The 13,318-nt window shown below is 38.9% G+C and overlaps 1 protein-coding gene across 4 annotated transcripts in view; it reads right to left on the bottom strand.

Annotated features, from left to right (window-relative positions):
- The window catches only part of NLK (nemo like kinase), a 63,740-nt gene that overhangs the window by 8,603 nt on the left and 41,819 nt on the right, over nucleotides 1-13,318 (bottom strand). For all 4 annotated transcript variants that reach the window (XR_008579867.1, XM_054847443.1, XM_054847444.1 and 1 more), the window contains 4 exons: nucleotides 11,924-12,030; nucleotides 10,037-10,122; nucleotides 8,896-9,105; nucleotides 4,140-4,241 (listed from right to left, as the gene is read on the bottom strand). Coding sequence is in view for 3 of the 4 variants with exons in the window: in XM_054847443.1 (XP_054703418.1) it covers nucleotides 4,140-4,241; nucleotides 8,896-9,105; nucleotides 10,037-10,122; nucleotides 11,924-12,030 (505 nt within the window). In the remaining variant the exon portion in view is untranslated. The remainder of the gene's footprint in view (nucleotides 1-4,139; nucleotides 4,242-8,895; nucleotides 9,106-10,036; nucleotides 10,123-11,923; nucleotides 12,031-13,318) is intronic.

Raw genomic sequence — 13,318 nt, 5'->3', positions numbered from 1 at the left:
CATCTAGTACAATTAAAATGACCTTCAGGCATACAGCATTTTACATAAATAGGCCAACGACCAGGGCTTGAAGGACTGGGGGAGGGGGAACGGGGTGTTCTCGGGCATGAACCGCATGGTTAAAAAAGCTGGAACAATCCAGAAGCTGACAGCAGCGGCGTGATTCTTGCTCTGGTCAGCCCCACAAAAATCAGCTCGGCGGATCCTTTTCCTCCCATATTTCCTCGTTTTGCTCACGCTCACAAGCACGACAGCCTGCCCGTTCCGAAAGTTTCCACTTTCAGTTGAGAGTGAAAAAACCTCGTGGTAGAAATACCCATGTTAAGAGAGATTGTAAAGACTGGCGACATCCAGCCCTTCCTGGGAATTCACGCACATAACCTTCCCTGCAGGTACGGACCCGGAGGCAGGCGCAGAGCCCCAGCAAAACGTGCTGAGAGAACAGGGATTATACGGCTCTGGCTGTACGGAAACGCTGCTCCAGGCTCGGCCATGCCGTCAGGCCCTGCCACTTCGACAAGCAGATAATAGCTTAACAAGATTTTACTCGGTATGTAAGGTTTCCATCTGACCACTTCCAACTTCACGTACTCTCTAGCCTGAATGTCTCCTTTGACTCTGGAATCAAAAGTTAACGCTAAGGTATGAAAATGCGAAGAAAACCCCTGTCCCCACATTCCTAACACGTGGGAAGAAGTACTGCCTGAAGTTGCCCAAAATGAAAAAGACCCAAAACATCAACAATAAAAGCTTACTTTAATGTTATAAGCCAGTCATTTTAAAGCATTAGCTATATCCTAGACTCTCTGGGATGAGCTTCAAAGTTTTGGGTTTTTTTAAAGCCATAACAATGTCAGTTTCTAAAATCAAGTAAAATACTTTCCTGCTTAATTGACATTATTCCTATTTCTATTTAGCTTAAAGACCAGCAGTAGAGCACACTACAGTTAGTCTTCAAAGTAAATAAAGTGTTGGCAAAACAACTGAACAGTTACTCCTCTGAAGTGAAGGGGGGGAAAAAAAAGAAAAAAAAGAGTAAGATGGGGGAAAGGAAGTCTCAGTTTTCAAACTCAGAAGAAAGCAAAACCCCCAACCTATTGAAAAAAGAAAACGAAACCCCCAGCCAAAGGAAAAAAAGAGCCCCATAGGTATTAGGCCAGACACTGCTGCAAAGAAAATTCCTACTATGGAGTGTGTTACTTCCAACTCCAACCACCTTGAAATTTCCTTCCCCACGGAAATAAACCATCACACACCCGTGCAGCCACGCACCCACCTTCGTATTCCTCCCATGAAAATTCAAACAGCATTCATCTTAGCTAGTGAATGCAGGTGTTGGGAAGAGCCATTAGGGCAGGAAGAATTAGAGTGCTTCACTAGCGCCTGTGATTAATTACTACTGAGATGTGGGAAGAAAATACTAGCCGGCTGACAGAAATGAGTAAAACATTCTGCATAAAATATAACAAATCAATTGAAAGCCAGCTAGAGTATTTATGGGACAATATTCACTGGCAAACTTAGACTCTATATTACATTTGCATGGATCCACAGGATTTCCAGAACTGCATGAACTCTACACAGACTGTTAACGGGTATGCAATGCTAGTATTTGGCAGGCGTCTGTCGCTTCTACCTGTTTAGCAAAGCAAGCGAATATAAATTACTTAGTTGCTGTAAATTTGCCAGTACATCTACGAACTACCCCTCCACAGTGACACCACTCTGCGTCAACCCTGAACTACCAAATACAGCGCTAAGCACTTCGCAGCCTTCGTTTCTAAGTGCGGTCTACAGAATATAAAGCTATAATATTTGGCAACTTCATATGGTTCTTCTAATTAATAAGCACCATTGGCACAAAAAAGCACTGTCATCCAAGCACTGTGATCAAGTGGGTTTCATCCATATACTGGGGCAGAAAACACATGATTACATGCCTTACTTCTGGAACCTGCTGCATCCAAGGATGCACTTTTTTTGCTACACTTACGCCCCTTGCCTGCAGCTCATCTGCCATTCCAAGAGCATCTGCTAACATGCAGCTTTTGGGGACAGCATTTCTCCGGCAGACTGCAATCAAGTCCACTGCTAGAGATCAGAACCAGTCCTGACAAGAGTACTACCAAGGGCAGAAGAAATTGGTAAAAACTGAATTGCTGCAAGATTTGATTACCACGGAATCAACGGTCAGGTCTTTTAGCAAGTAACATGCATCGTACTGGATGTCTCTCTTCCCTAACTGAGGACCCAAGGGCCACAACAGGGAGGGAAGGAAGGAAGGAACTCCAACCCATTTTACAGCACAGGGAAGTCCAACTCCCAGCGTACGGTACGCCGTGACTGTGGGAGGAGACGCTCTTCCTAGGGCTGCCAGTTAAGCAACTTGATCAATTCACTTAAATTTAGTTTGAAGTCAAATTTTTAAATACAAAACTGACAAAGAGGTCTACATAGTATGTAAATTTTCATTATGCCAGCACACAGTGCGGTGGGGGTTTTTTAATCCGAAACTTCATGCATTAATCTATTTTTACATAAAGCAGCAAAATGCTTTACCCTTTAACTCCTACTGTGCTCACCTACACCGATTAAAAATAGTTTGTGCCACAAAGTAATCACCAGTTTCTAACTTGGTTTTCTCTCCCTATTAATCTAATTAAGAAACTGGTAACATTTAGCTATTTATAACCAGCAAAATCTCCATCTTAAAAGACAAAAAGCCATGAATTTGCATTCGAACACAAAGTGTGCTTGAAGACAGAGAAATGTCATTAAAGAAACCAACTAGATGCACCGTAACCCCCTAACTCCAAGCTGCAAACGAGCGCACCGACTCCAGCGACTGTCCAGCTGCTGTGGCACTCCGTGACTGTTGTTTGCCTCACGAGACACAGAACTAACTGCTTATGGTTTATTGCTTATGGCGTAGCGGCTATAGGACATTAAATCTGCATTGGAAACTCTGTATACCGTTTCACCTCACTTGCTTTTCAGTATTCCGGTATTGAATGGGTCCAGACACACAGTTTCAGGGGCTTGCAGAAGAATAGCCTTAGCGCTGGGATTAGAGAATCAGAAGATACTCTTGTACCCACTTCAAGTCTTGATAAAACATCCTGGTTTAACAAACTGAACAAGGCTAACAAATACATTCCAGACTTCTTGCTTTCTATTACCAAGAGCACAACTACCACACTTTGGAAATGTCAAGTTATTATCAAATTATCAGAGTTTAAACCAATGTATTCTATAAGGTATCGATGTATTTGTATACTGTTACATATTTATATATATAAATTATAGTGGATGTATTTCTCCAAGCTTCAAATCACTATAAAACTTTTTTTAAAACATCTCAAACCTTGAAAGTGCAGGACTACATGCTTAAAAGTTACAACTCTTCTACCATGTGACAGCAAAAAAAATAGACTTGATTTGTTTTAAAACTGTTAGAGAAAGTCTTAAGGAAATCCTCCTATTATAAATGTTAAAAGAAAAAACACCTGTCATAAAATGGAATAGAGACAACTTGATGTAGTGAATCAAAAGTGCCAAGGAGGCAGAACTCCCACATGTTAATAATATAGCAGAATATATATTCACCGCTCATTTCTATGGTAACTACTATTGTGGTGAGTAGACATTTGAGAAATTACTTCAACATGCAGAAAATAAAGATGCAAACTTAACTACTGGAAAGATCTGGTATATTAACATGTAGAGGTTATTAATTTTGTTAATTTTTGCTATCTAACAATCATAAAAATGACCATATTGGATAGACATTGCTTTATTACTGCACTATGGATTCCTGCATAAGCATTTCTTTGTATCTATTAACAGTACATTTCATTTGCCCTTTTAATTGTCCAGTCAGCATAATGAAATCATCCTGCTTTTTTTCTCTGGTTTATTAGGGTTTTTTTTAATTAACTTTTACTTCAGCTATGTTGAATGTTATATCTCAGTTTTGAGTATCTTGCTAAGCCTTTCACCAATGGGTGAGAATTTCAAGATGTGAAACACTGCGATGACGCAGCAGTAGTATCCCACATAGAGGAAATCCTAATTTATGGCGCTGATCGACAGACTGTCTTGCCCAAGCGTACAAAGAGGCCGGCAACCTCCAGCTCTACCTGTTTATGAGGACCCCTGAGTATGTGTGCCTTGGCGCCTTCACAAGCCGTCCTCATTGCTTCCAGCGACGGTGTTCCCAACAGGTCTGTGATCAAATCCAGCTGTAGGTATAGAACATACACATTGGAGGTCTTAGACACATGTTAATACGTTTCACTATGATAGCAGACTCTTAAGCCAAAATAAATTACATTTAAGGTACGAATCACTTCAAAACCACTATTTTACAGATAGTAAATTACAATATTAACCTATACATTTAGTAGATAGCAAATACAAACAGTTGTAATTTCACTGAAAAAGCTGATTTTCAAGTTTGGGAGCGTTTTCTGTTTACCGGTTTAGTAAAATATTTTATTGCAATTTAGAAGTCAATTTTACATCATTAAGAAAATTGTTAAGTACTGTTAATGAAGTGTTACTCATTCCAAAACCCAAATATTCTTAATTGAATGTCAGTATTGCATACCAATATATCACACAAAACAAGCCCAAAAAAACAGGTCAGCTTTACTTTACACAATATATTTTGCCATCCACAGGAATAAAACTATAGAAAATGGAAAAAAACTCAGAACTACAGTATGAAGATACTATATAAAAAATTCCAATATATGAGGAAAATAAGTTTAAAAAAAAAAAATCTGTCTGGCACCAGAGGAAAGAAAAGGAGTGGAAAACAAAAAGCTACCTAAAAAAAAAGCAAAGATGATGCTGTAGTTAACGTTGGTCTCAACTTCAAATGAAATGACATTTCATTCACCTTTTTCTTTTTGGAAAGCAACAGACAAGCTTTCACCTTATTTCTATAAAAGTGTGTAAGCATACTCCCATAGTGCATAAACCAAAAAAAACTCTGTAGAAGTCAAGCAAAACCAAAGAGTCTCATCAGTGGTGGGATAGCATCCTGGTTCCAAGAGTTCCCTTGTGAGTCGTGCTAACGAGCAACTGCAGAGCTCTCCTCCAAGAATAAACCCATTATCACCATTACCCCAGCCTGGCAAGCGTGAGAATCACCCACTGGCTGTCGGTGTGACTGCTGCTTACACACCGCACCGTGTAACTCTTCGCTGGTGTGCTCCCTCCGTCCTTGCCCGCTCTCCAGCGGAAGCACGGGTCTGCCCAGCGCCTCGAGGTACGCGCAACCTCACAACCTGTACTGAGCACGTGTCCTCCCGTCTGCCGGGGCACGGCGCGGCCAGGGCCAGCCTAACTTCATAGAGGGGTGACACCAAAGGACCTACGTTTGTAAGGAGATGGAACACTAGGCAGGAAAATAAAATCCTAAACCTTGAGGTTTTTAGATGTGGAAAACACATAATTGAGAAATAGACACATGGAGATGATATTATAACAGATCAACATATTTACAAAATATAAGAAGTAATATAATAAATTATACCAGCGTATTAGGGAATGTAGACTGCATTAAACACCTGTATTTTTCAGCCGACTACTCCTGAAGCACACAGCAATGATATGTTAATATATGTTTATATCTCTCTATATATAGATATGGATATAAATACACACACTTTATTCTAATGGTTACAAGCACTGAAAACAATTTTCATAATGATCTCCTGAAAGTTTATGTTTAACACCTCATGAGATATAAATTCTCTTGTCTTAGCCCATATATTTCCAATACACTCACAGAAGAGTGTGAGGAGGTCTGATTTCATTTATCTAGATGCACGTCATCAGTCATCAACCACGTTTTTCTGAAGTATTATGAAATATATCTCGAAATTTTAGCGTAAAAATAGAAAAAATATTACAAAGCATTAATTTTTAATTCAACTGACCTCAGTTGCATGATTTTCAAGTCTTTCGGGTATATAGAATCTACACCATGACATTATTGTTATCTTAGGTCAGAAGTGCACTTTCAAAGCTGACTTCTCGGCTGCTGCCGCTGCCCGTGCCCTGGTTTGCACCGAGCAGAGCAGAGGCACTGGGCTCCTTTCAGAGAGGACTAACTGGAGGATGCATTGCATGAGAACATCTCAAGCACTTCATCTGCCAGTGGGCATCCAGGCTGTGCAAGCAGACCAGGTCCACTCCAAAGCACGTCTCTGCTCTGAATTGTGGAAAAAGGGGGCGTCAGGTCCTCAGCACCGACTACCCCTCGCTCTGCAGATCCCCTCCTGCTGGCATGCGCTAACTGCTCAGCTAACCGTGGCTGAAGTCAGACATACAGAAGTGGCGTCCAGCAGCAGGCATACCCCGGTACACTGATGAAGCAGCAAGCCTCTCCTCCCTGCGTACCTGCGTGCTGACATGTCAAAGGCTGGCTGCACGACGTGCCAGAAATGCAACTTCATGTACGTGCTACAGCTGATGGGAAATGGCTACACTGGGCTGGCAGCATCTGCCCGATTCTCCTTTCTTCCTGACACTCTGATCCTCCCGAACAGATTCTGCTTACTGTCTCAGGCACGTGACTGGTTATCTTTAAGGATGATTAAATAATAATTAGCAAAATCAGACTAGAGGAGCTGGCTAACCTAGGAAGGTGGTTAAAACTTAGCACTCTATAACCTGTCTTTCACAAAACAGCGTGCAGACTAGTCTTTCAAGCAAGCAGAGAAAGGCACTTGCTCCCACAGATAGTCAGAAAGTCAGAGATCACCCTTCCTGCACCACCGATGCACTGAAAGATAAAATTACATGTATTAGATGTTTCTGGACATATAGCTAAAAATAACTTGTATTTGCAACTTTAAAAATGCATTTTTAAACAAAAAGAGAAAAGTTGTATTGTACAAAAATGCTAACTATTCTAAATAGTATCAGTAAAAAGCAAAAATGGGAGGTGTTAGGAAATAACTATATTTGAAAGGTTTTCCGATTATCTAAGTGTCAGTATAGATTATCTCATTTCTTACTTTTGTAAGAAATCCCACAAAATCCTTATCAAAAGTTAGCTATTGTAACTTGCGGAAGCAATTTAGATATAGTCATCACTTTCAACATGATACTATCCAAAGTTTAAAATAGTAAAATCACCAGTTCCAGTCTGGTTTATAATATAAAGGTTTGTTCACTTTCTTCATCACAGATTTGAGTTAAAAACTGCAGTACAGTTTGTTTTAAAATGATCTCTTCTCTGATTTTTCTACCAGAAAAACTTTAGCCTGATGATGGCTCTCCTGACATCAGAGTTTTTGCTGGCCTGGCCAACTCCATGGGCCGTATGGGATAACTGTTCTTCGTCTACAGCCTACGCTAAGGGGCATGGCACGGGTATAAGGAAAGAGCAGAACACTGACCGGCCCGAGGCACTTCTATAGACTCCATCCACATTTGAACGGTATTGAATTTCTCAGAACATGAAATATATATGGCGATTACTTCTTAAACCATTCTGCTGCACAGGGATCACAGAAGATCTAGGAACTCTTACGTAGCTTTATACCACTTTTCAATCAAATAAAGTGAACACCACCCAATAAACCCACCCCATAATGCTATTCTAGAGTTATCTGATGAATGTCTTTGCACTTTAAATTTCAAGAAGGATAGCCAAGGCTATTAAAATCACATATATGTTTAGCTTCGGCATAGCAAAGGATCAAAGATTGGAAAACTAGGACATCTTAAATATTTTTGAGACTGCAAGAGAATAGCCGTCAATTTAACCAGCAGCTCTGATGACATGACTGCGTCTCTCCCCTGCAGTCTCTTCACAAGGGTGAGAGAGGTGTGTCTGGGGAGGAGGCCTGCTTCTTGCGCTCACACGAGGTATCGGTGCTGTCTCGTGTGACTAGCAAGTCCCTCCTTGGGATGTGATAGGTACCACTAGACAGGACACAGCATTGAAAAAATATATACATAACATTTAAAATATACGAATGTTGAAAACAGCATGCTAACATGAGTATCTCTCAACCCCCTGAAAATGCTATGTGTGAAAACATACAGGGAAAGTAAGGAGTTTGGAATGTCACCTTTAACAAAAGTTTGGAATGTGTTTTTACTTCCTGTCAATCAATACACATAATCTCACAATTTTAATGCTATGTAGTTTCTAATCTACAGGTGAATACTAGTAACATTAAAGATAAATATTTTTATGTCAGCACATCTTGTTCCTTCTCTTAGATAGAAGTATAAATGCATCCATCTAATATCTTGCTGCAGACACTATTTTCTATCTACTGGAAAAACAGCACTTCAAGATTATTAGAGACACATGTATATTACATTCGTTTCCTTACTGTTGGAATGGTGATGAAGTATTCTGGTGCATCTCATGGTTTTATACCTAGCCACAGCTATACAACATAAAAAAAATATTCAATACCTTCTTATACACTTGACCATTACTAAAATGAAGCGGTCTGAGCAATAGTACTAATTGGCAATTTAAACAGTTCAAGTGCCAATACTGTACCTCCAGTTATGTACTGACAGAAAACTTAGTACTTTCTCATGTTAGTTGTTACAAAAAGCTTGATGCCAGTTATATCACCTTTACCTTATCTCAGTAAAATGCTATGGCAGGCTTTGGTACTGCAGCAGATTACAGAGGGTTACAAAAAATACACATTTCAAAAGCTAACGTTAATAACCACTACTTTTAATACTGCCTGGAAGCTAGCTATCATTTCGGCGTTTCCAAGTAGCTTGGTTTTTACTGCGTGTAAACCAAGCAAAACAAAAGCAAGCTTGAGGTTCAAAATGCATCAGTAGAACTGATTCCATGCAATTATGCAGTAGAAAATGTTTTAAAGGGAAATTTAATTATACCTGCTGTATGGGACTCTGTGCCTGAAACAATATTCTTCGCCCAAGTAATTCTGCAAAGATACAGCCTACAGACCAGATGTCAATAGCATTGCTGTAGTGACGGCTGCCCATCAGGATTTCTGGAGCTCGATAATACTGAGTGACAACTTCCTGAGTCATGTGACGAGATTCATCTAATTCTTCCACCCTGGCCAATCCAAAATCACAAATCTAAATTGAGAAGGTAAATAAAAAAATTAAAATAACCAAAACACTTAATGCATATCAAATAGGTAACCTTCTGGTAACGAAGCAGGAAATTCCAAACTAGCATTTAAATAAATCAGATCATCTGCTGTAACTGCATAAGCAAAGGGAAAGGGGAATAGGAACAAATCATGCTACTTTATTCCACATCCGTTTAAGCTTTCTACAATTTTATTTGAAATCACAGTACATTTTTAGTTGGCATTACAATATTTATAATCTAAAAGATTAAAAACCTTTGCACTAAAGAAAAAAAAGATACATATTGCCAATCTTTGGGTACAGAGTATTTCATCCCAAAGCAGACTGCATTTGTTCATGATATGCCTCAAAATGGTACAGAAAGATTCAGCTTTCTACTCACTTTGGCTTTTGAAAACTATCAAAAAATTTCTTGAACCAGAGGGGTTAAGAAAACAGACCTGAATTTTCACAGTTAGAATGTTTAGCAAATCAGTGTGAACAAAACTTAAGTTTTTTATATTTGGCATAGCTATACAACACGCCTAAGCCCTCCAACACTTCATATGCCTAAGTTGTTAATGGAAGAGCCTTGGGCATTCCGTATGTGTGCCTTTATTTTGGCACCAACATTCAATACCCGAGGAAATCGCCTGCCCTTCTCAGCTGCCCAGGGCACACGAGATCCCACGCGAGTCAAACAAAAGGATTGTGTCTATCTTGCTTTCATAGATTGGGGGAGAGATAGGGAGAAAAGAGGAAAGGAAGATGTTTGGTTCGTTTATCACTTTTAAAGGATCTGTGGGATTTTTTTTCTTTTAAAATGACTTTCAGGAAAAGTGTTCATATTAAACGTTTTTGTTCAAAAAAATAACAACTGATTTATCATGAACAGCATATACATATGTACATTTTCAATAAATTTAAGTAGCACCTTAAGAACACAGTTGCTGTTCACAAGTAGGTTCCCTGGTTTAATGTCTCGATGTAAAATGCCAGCAGAATGTAGATATTTCAGACCTGAAATATTAAATGAAATTAAAATAAATACCTTTTTTTCATTTTAAAAGAAGCTTAAGGCTGACAACATTTTCCTGGAAGGTCTTGCAACTCCTGATCAGCAAAGACTTTGCCATCGGCTCATTTTTTATACGATTCTAACTTCCCATCTCTAGTATACATTCAGTCACTCAACGAAAGGATAAAACTTTTGGAATACACAAACTGGACAGAGCAAGTAATTTAAGCAGTCTTTTTTTTTTTTAGAAATCCAAACATCACATCCCTGGTTATGACATGGATACTCTGCTAATCACAGCACTGGAATACTGACATACAGCTCTTACTGCTCTGTTTCCCTGTAACAATTTTAACTTCTGTAGCACTAAAATGTGACTTAACAATTTCCTAGGTAACAGCTGCACTTCAGAAATAAATTCAGATTAAACCCAAGCTAATTTGCATTTTTTTTTATCAGTTTTTTCCTAACTAAAACCTCATAAGCCAGCAGCAGACAATGTAAAACAAGGCTAAGAGAATACAAGCCCAAATTACAGTAAAGCCTAAGCTCTTTTCTTAATTTTCTGCAAAAATTCAAAGCTAAAGCTAATGAACTTGGGGTGTCTGAGCACAGCCATTGGGATGTTTCTAACATTTAGGCGGTTAGAAAGAAAGACGACCTGTGCTTCCTGTGTGCTTTCTCAGTCCCTGAAGCTGTAATTCTGATCTTTCAAGAAAATGAAAGTAATGCAGAAAGCACCTCACTAAAAAGTACAGTGGACGAAAATATACCAACGAGAAGTTGTTTATGCACAGGAACTACAAAGCATGGACAAATGGAAAAATGGCCACAATTCAAGTAGGGTCAGAGAGGGCAAAAATAAATAATAGCATTAAAGTGGGGAACACTGAGCTCTCAGGTCAAAGGCCTGGCCAAATGGAATGAGAATTCAAGTAACTCTTAGACAAACTTTAACCGACAGTTGTGCATCGCCGTTTGGATAGAAATTAGAGTTTTGAGTGTTCCCCCAGTCACCATAAACTCAGTAACCACAGAGGCACAAATGCCTTTTCTCCTTTAGGACTGTAAGTATTTTCTCTAGCACAACAGGCACCTGGAATAGCCCATACTAATTCTGGATATCATTTACATTTCTTTGCTCTGCTTTATGAATACAATCTACTATTTATTTACTACTAGATAAAATTGATTGTTTACTTTCACCTTATTCCAGTGAAAGTACTCAAACAAAGCCAATGGAAAAGCAACTGGACTAACACTGATCAGATGTTCTTGGATAAAAGTTTCCAAATGGACTAAAAAAAAATAAAAATCAAGTTTGTAATTACTATATTATGGTAAATTTTTTAAACTAAAAATCAAACTTTAGTGGATTGTTCCGTAACAATTTTAACTAGGCTGTTCTCCAGAATGCCTTCAGTGGGTATACTTACATATTTTTATCAATTTGGCTCAGTCTAGGAGTCCTTTCTGTACCTTGATTCAAAAAGCGTTGGAGGACTGTTAAAACACACCCACCCACCTGAAGACTCGCACAGGCCATTGAAAGAGTCTTCGCAGCTGAAGCGTAAGGCTTGCCATCTTTACCTGTGACTATCATGGAAGGCAGCAGGGCTGCCATTTTCTTATAACTAGGATAATTACGCTTGCTATTCATTCGGAATAGGAAATAAAAAGAACAAGTTTCCATGGGAAACTTATTCAAGATAAGGATGTCTTGAGAGTAAACATTAAGAAACAGAGAAAAAAAATGAACTACTACTATATAATTTTCATTAAATTTAAAAGAAGAAAAATTACCTCTTAAAATCTGGTAAAGAAAAACTTTGACATGATCCGAGCTGAGTGGCTGAGGAGAGACGATAATCTTATGGAGGTCACTCTGCATCAATTCAGTGACAACATATCTTCAATTTATTAGTTAAGGCAAAAGCAGAAAGTCCAGCACATAATCTCTTGAAACATTTACTCTAACTCCTAGGAATTTGAGCTCTTACAGGTCAGAGCCATCGAGTAAAACAGAATAAAGCTTCTTCAGAGGTCAAGTCTCCAGACTCTTACAAGAATGAAAATAAAAAACAGGTTGTGAAAGAAAACAGATTACTCAATAAAGTAGTGTTTGCATTAAGGTAGTTGTTACAAAATTACTCCAAAGTCAAATTATGGCTCAGAAAACAAAGTAAAATTTTAATATAATTAATGGCATCTTGAAACCTTTAAATTTTTCCTTAAGATCGGTAAGCCATAAATTACAAACAACTAAAGTAGCATCTTCATAGTGGACGTACATCAACGTGGTTTAACCAGACAAAGTGGCAAGTGGAAGCCTGTGAAAGTCTGTTATCAAAAGTACCTTGCAGGTTGCTACACAATCAGTAATACAGACTTTTATAAATACATACGCTTCCCTAAATCTATCCAGTACCCCATATTTTGCCTTCTCAAGCATCATATACACACACACATACAAATCCCAGTCATAAAACCTCTTCCGAGTTATACCAGGAGAAGAAAAAGAAAAAAAAGAAAACAAACTTCTGCCTAGAGGAAAAAGTAAAAAACCAAACAGACACCACATGCTCACAGATACACAGAACACAGCAATCGTCATGTCACTGGTAGTTTATACAAATACTTGAAGATCCAAAGACTTGTATATGCTGTGGCTTATACTAAGGTAAGGTGTGCGTTAAGAAGGGTATTGTGTTTATTCAGGAAGCACTAAAACCACTAAATGTTTCAAAAATGGAGAAATATGGAAGACATAGCAGCATATCTTAACGCACAAAAGCAGTATCAAGGTGTCCATTTCCTGAATAGCTTCCAGGAATAAAACACATGCAAAAATCATGACGATAAACACTCGGGACACTACAGACACAGGCTGCCTACGAGTTGCACAGGGCAGTTAGCGACAGACAGCTTCTACTGCGGCCAGCGATGCAGAGCATACCGAGCTGCAGAGAAGCTGCCTCTGCTGTGCTCCGCTTCATTCACAAACACCCCTCGTAAACGGAGCTTTGGTTTGGAGCTGCGGGCCAGAACAGTTTAAGGCAAACTCACAGCACCCCAACTTTCAAGAAGGATTTAACGTGCAATACTGAGAATTTTCAACTTTTACAACAAGTAAGCTTGGTAATTAAGAAACATTACTGCTTTAAAAGCTAACTTTAGCAGTAATATTTGAAACAAAGG

Source organism: Grus americana, chromosome 19 (assembly GCF_028858705.1).
Source record: "Grus americana isolate bGruAme1 chromosome 19, bGruAme1.mat, whole genome shotgun sequence".
In the NCBI taxonomy this organism is placed as follows: domain Eukaryota; kingdom Metazoa; phylum Chordata; class Aves; order Gruiformes; family Gruidae; genus Grus; species Grus americana.
Note: the sequence above shows the minus strand (reverse complement) of the source record. Positions and strands in the feature narration are given on the sequence as shown.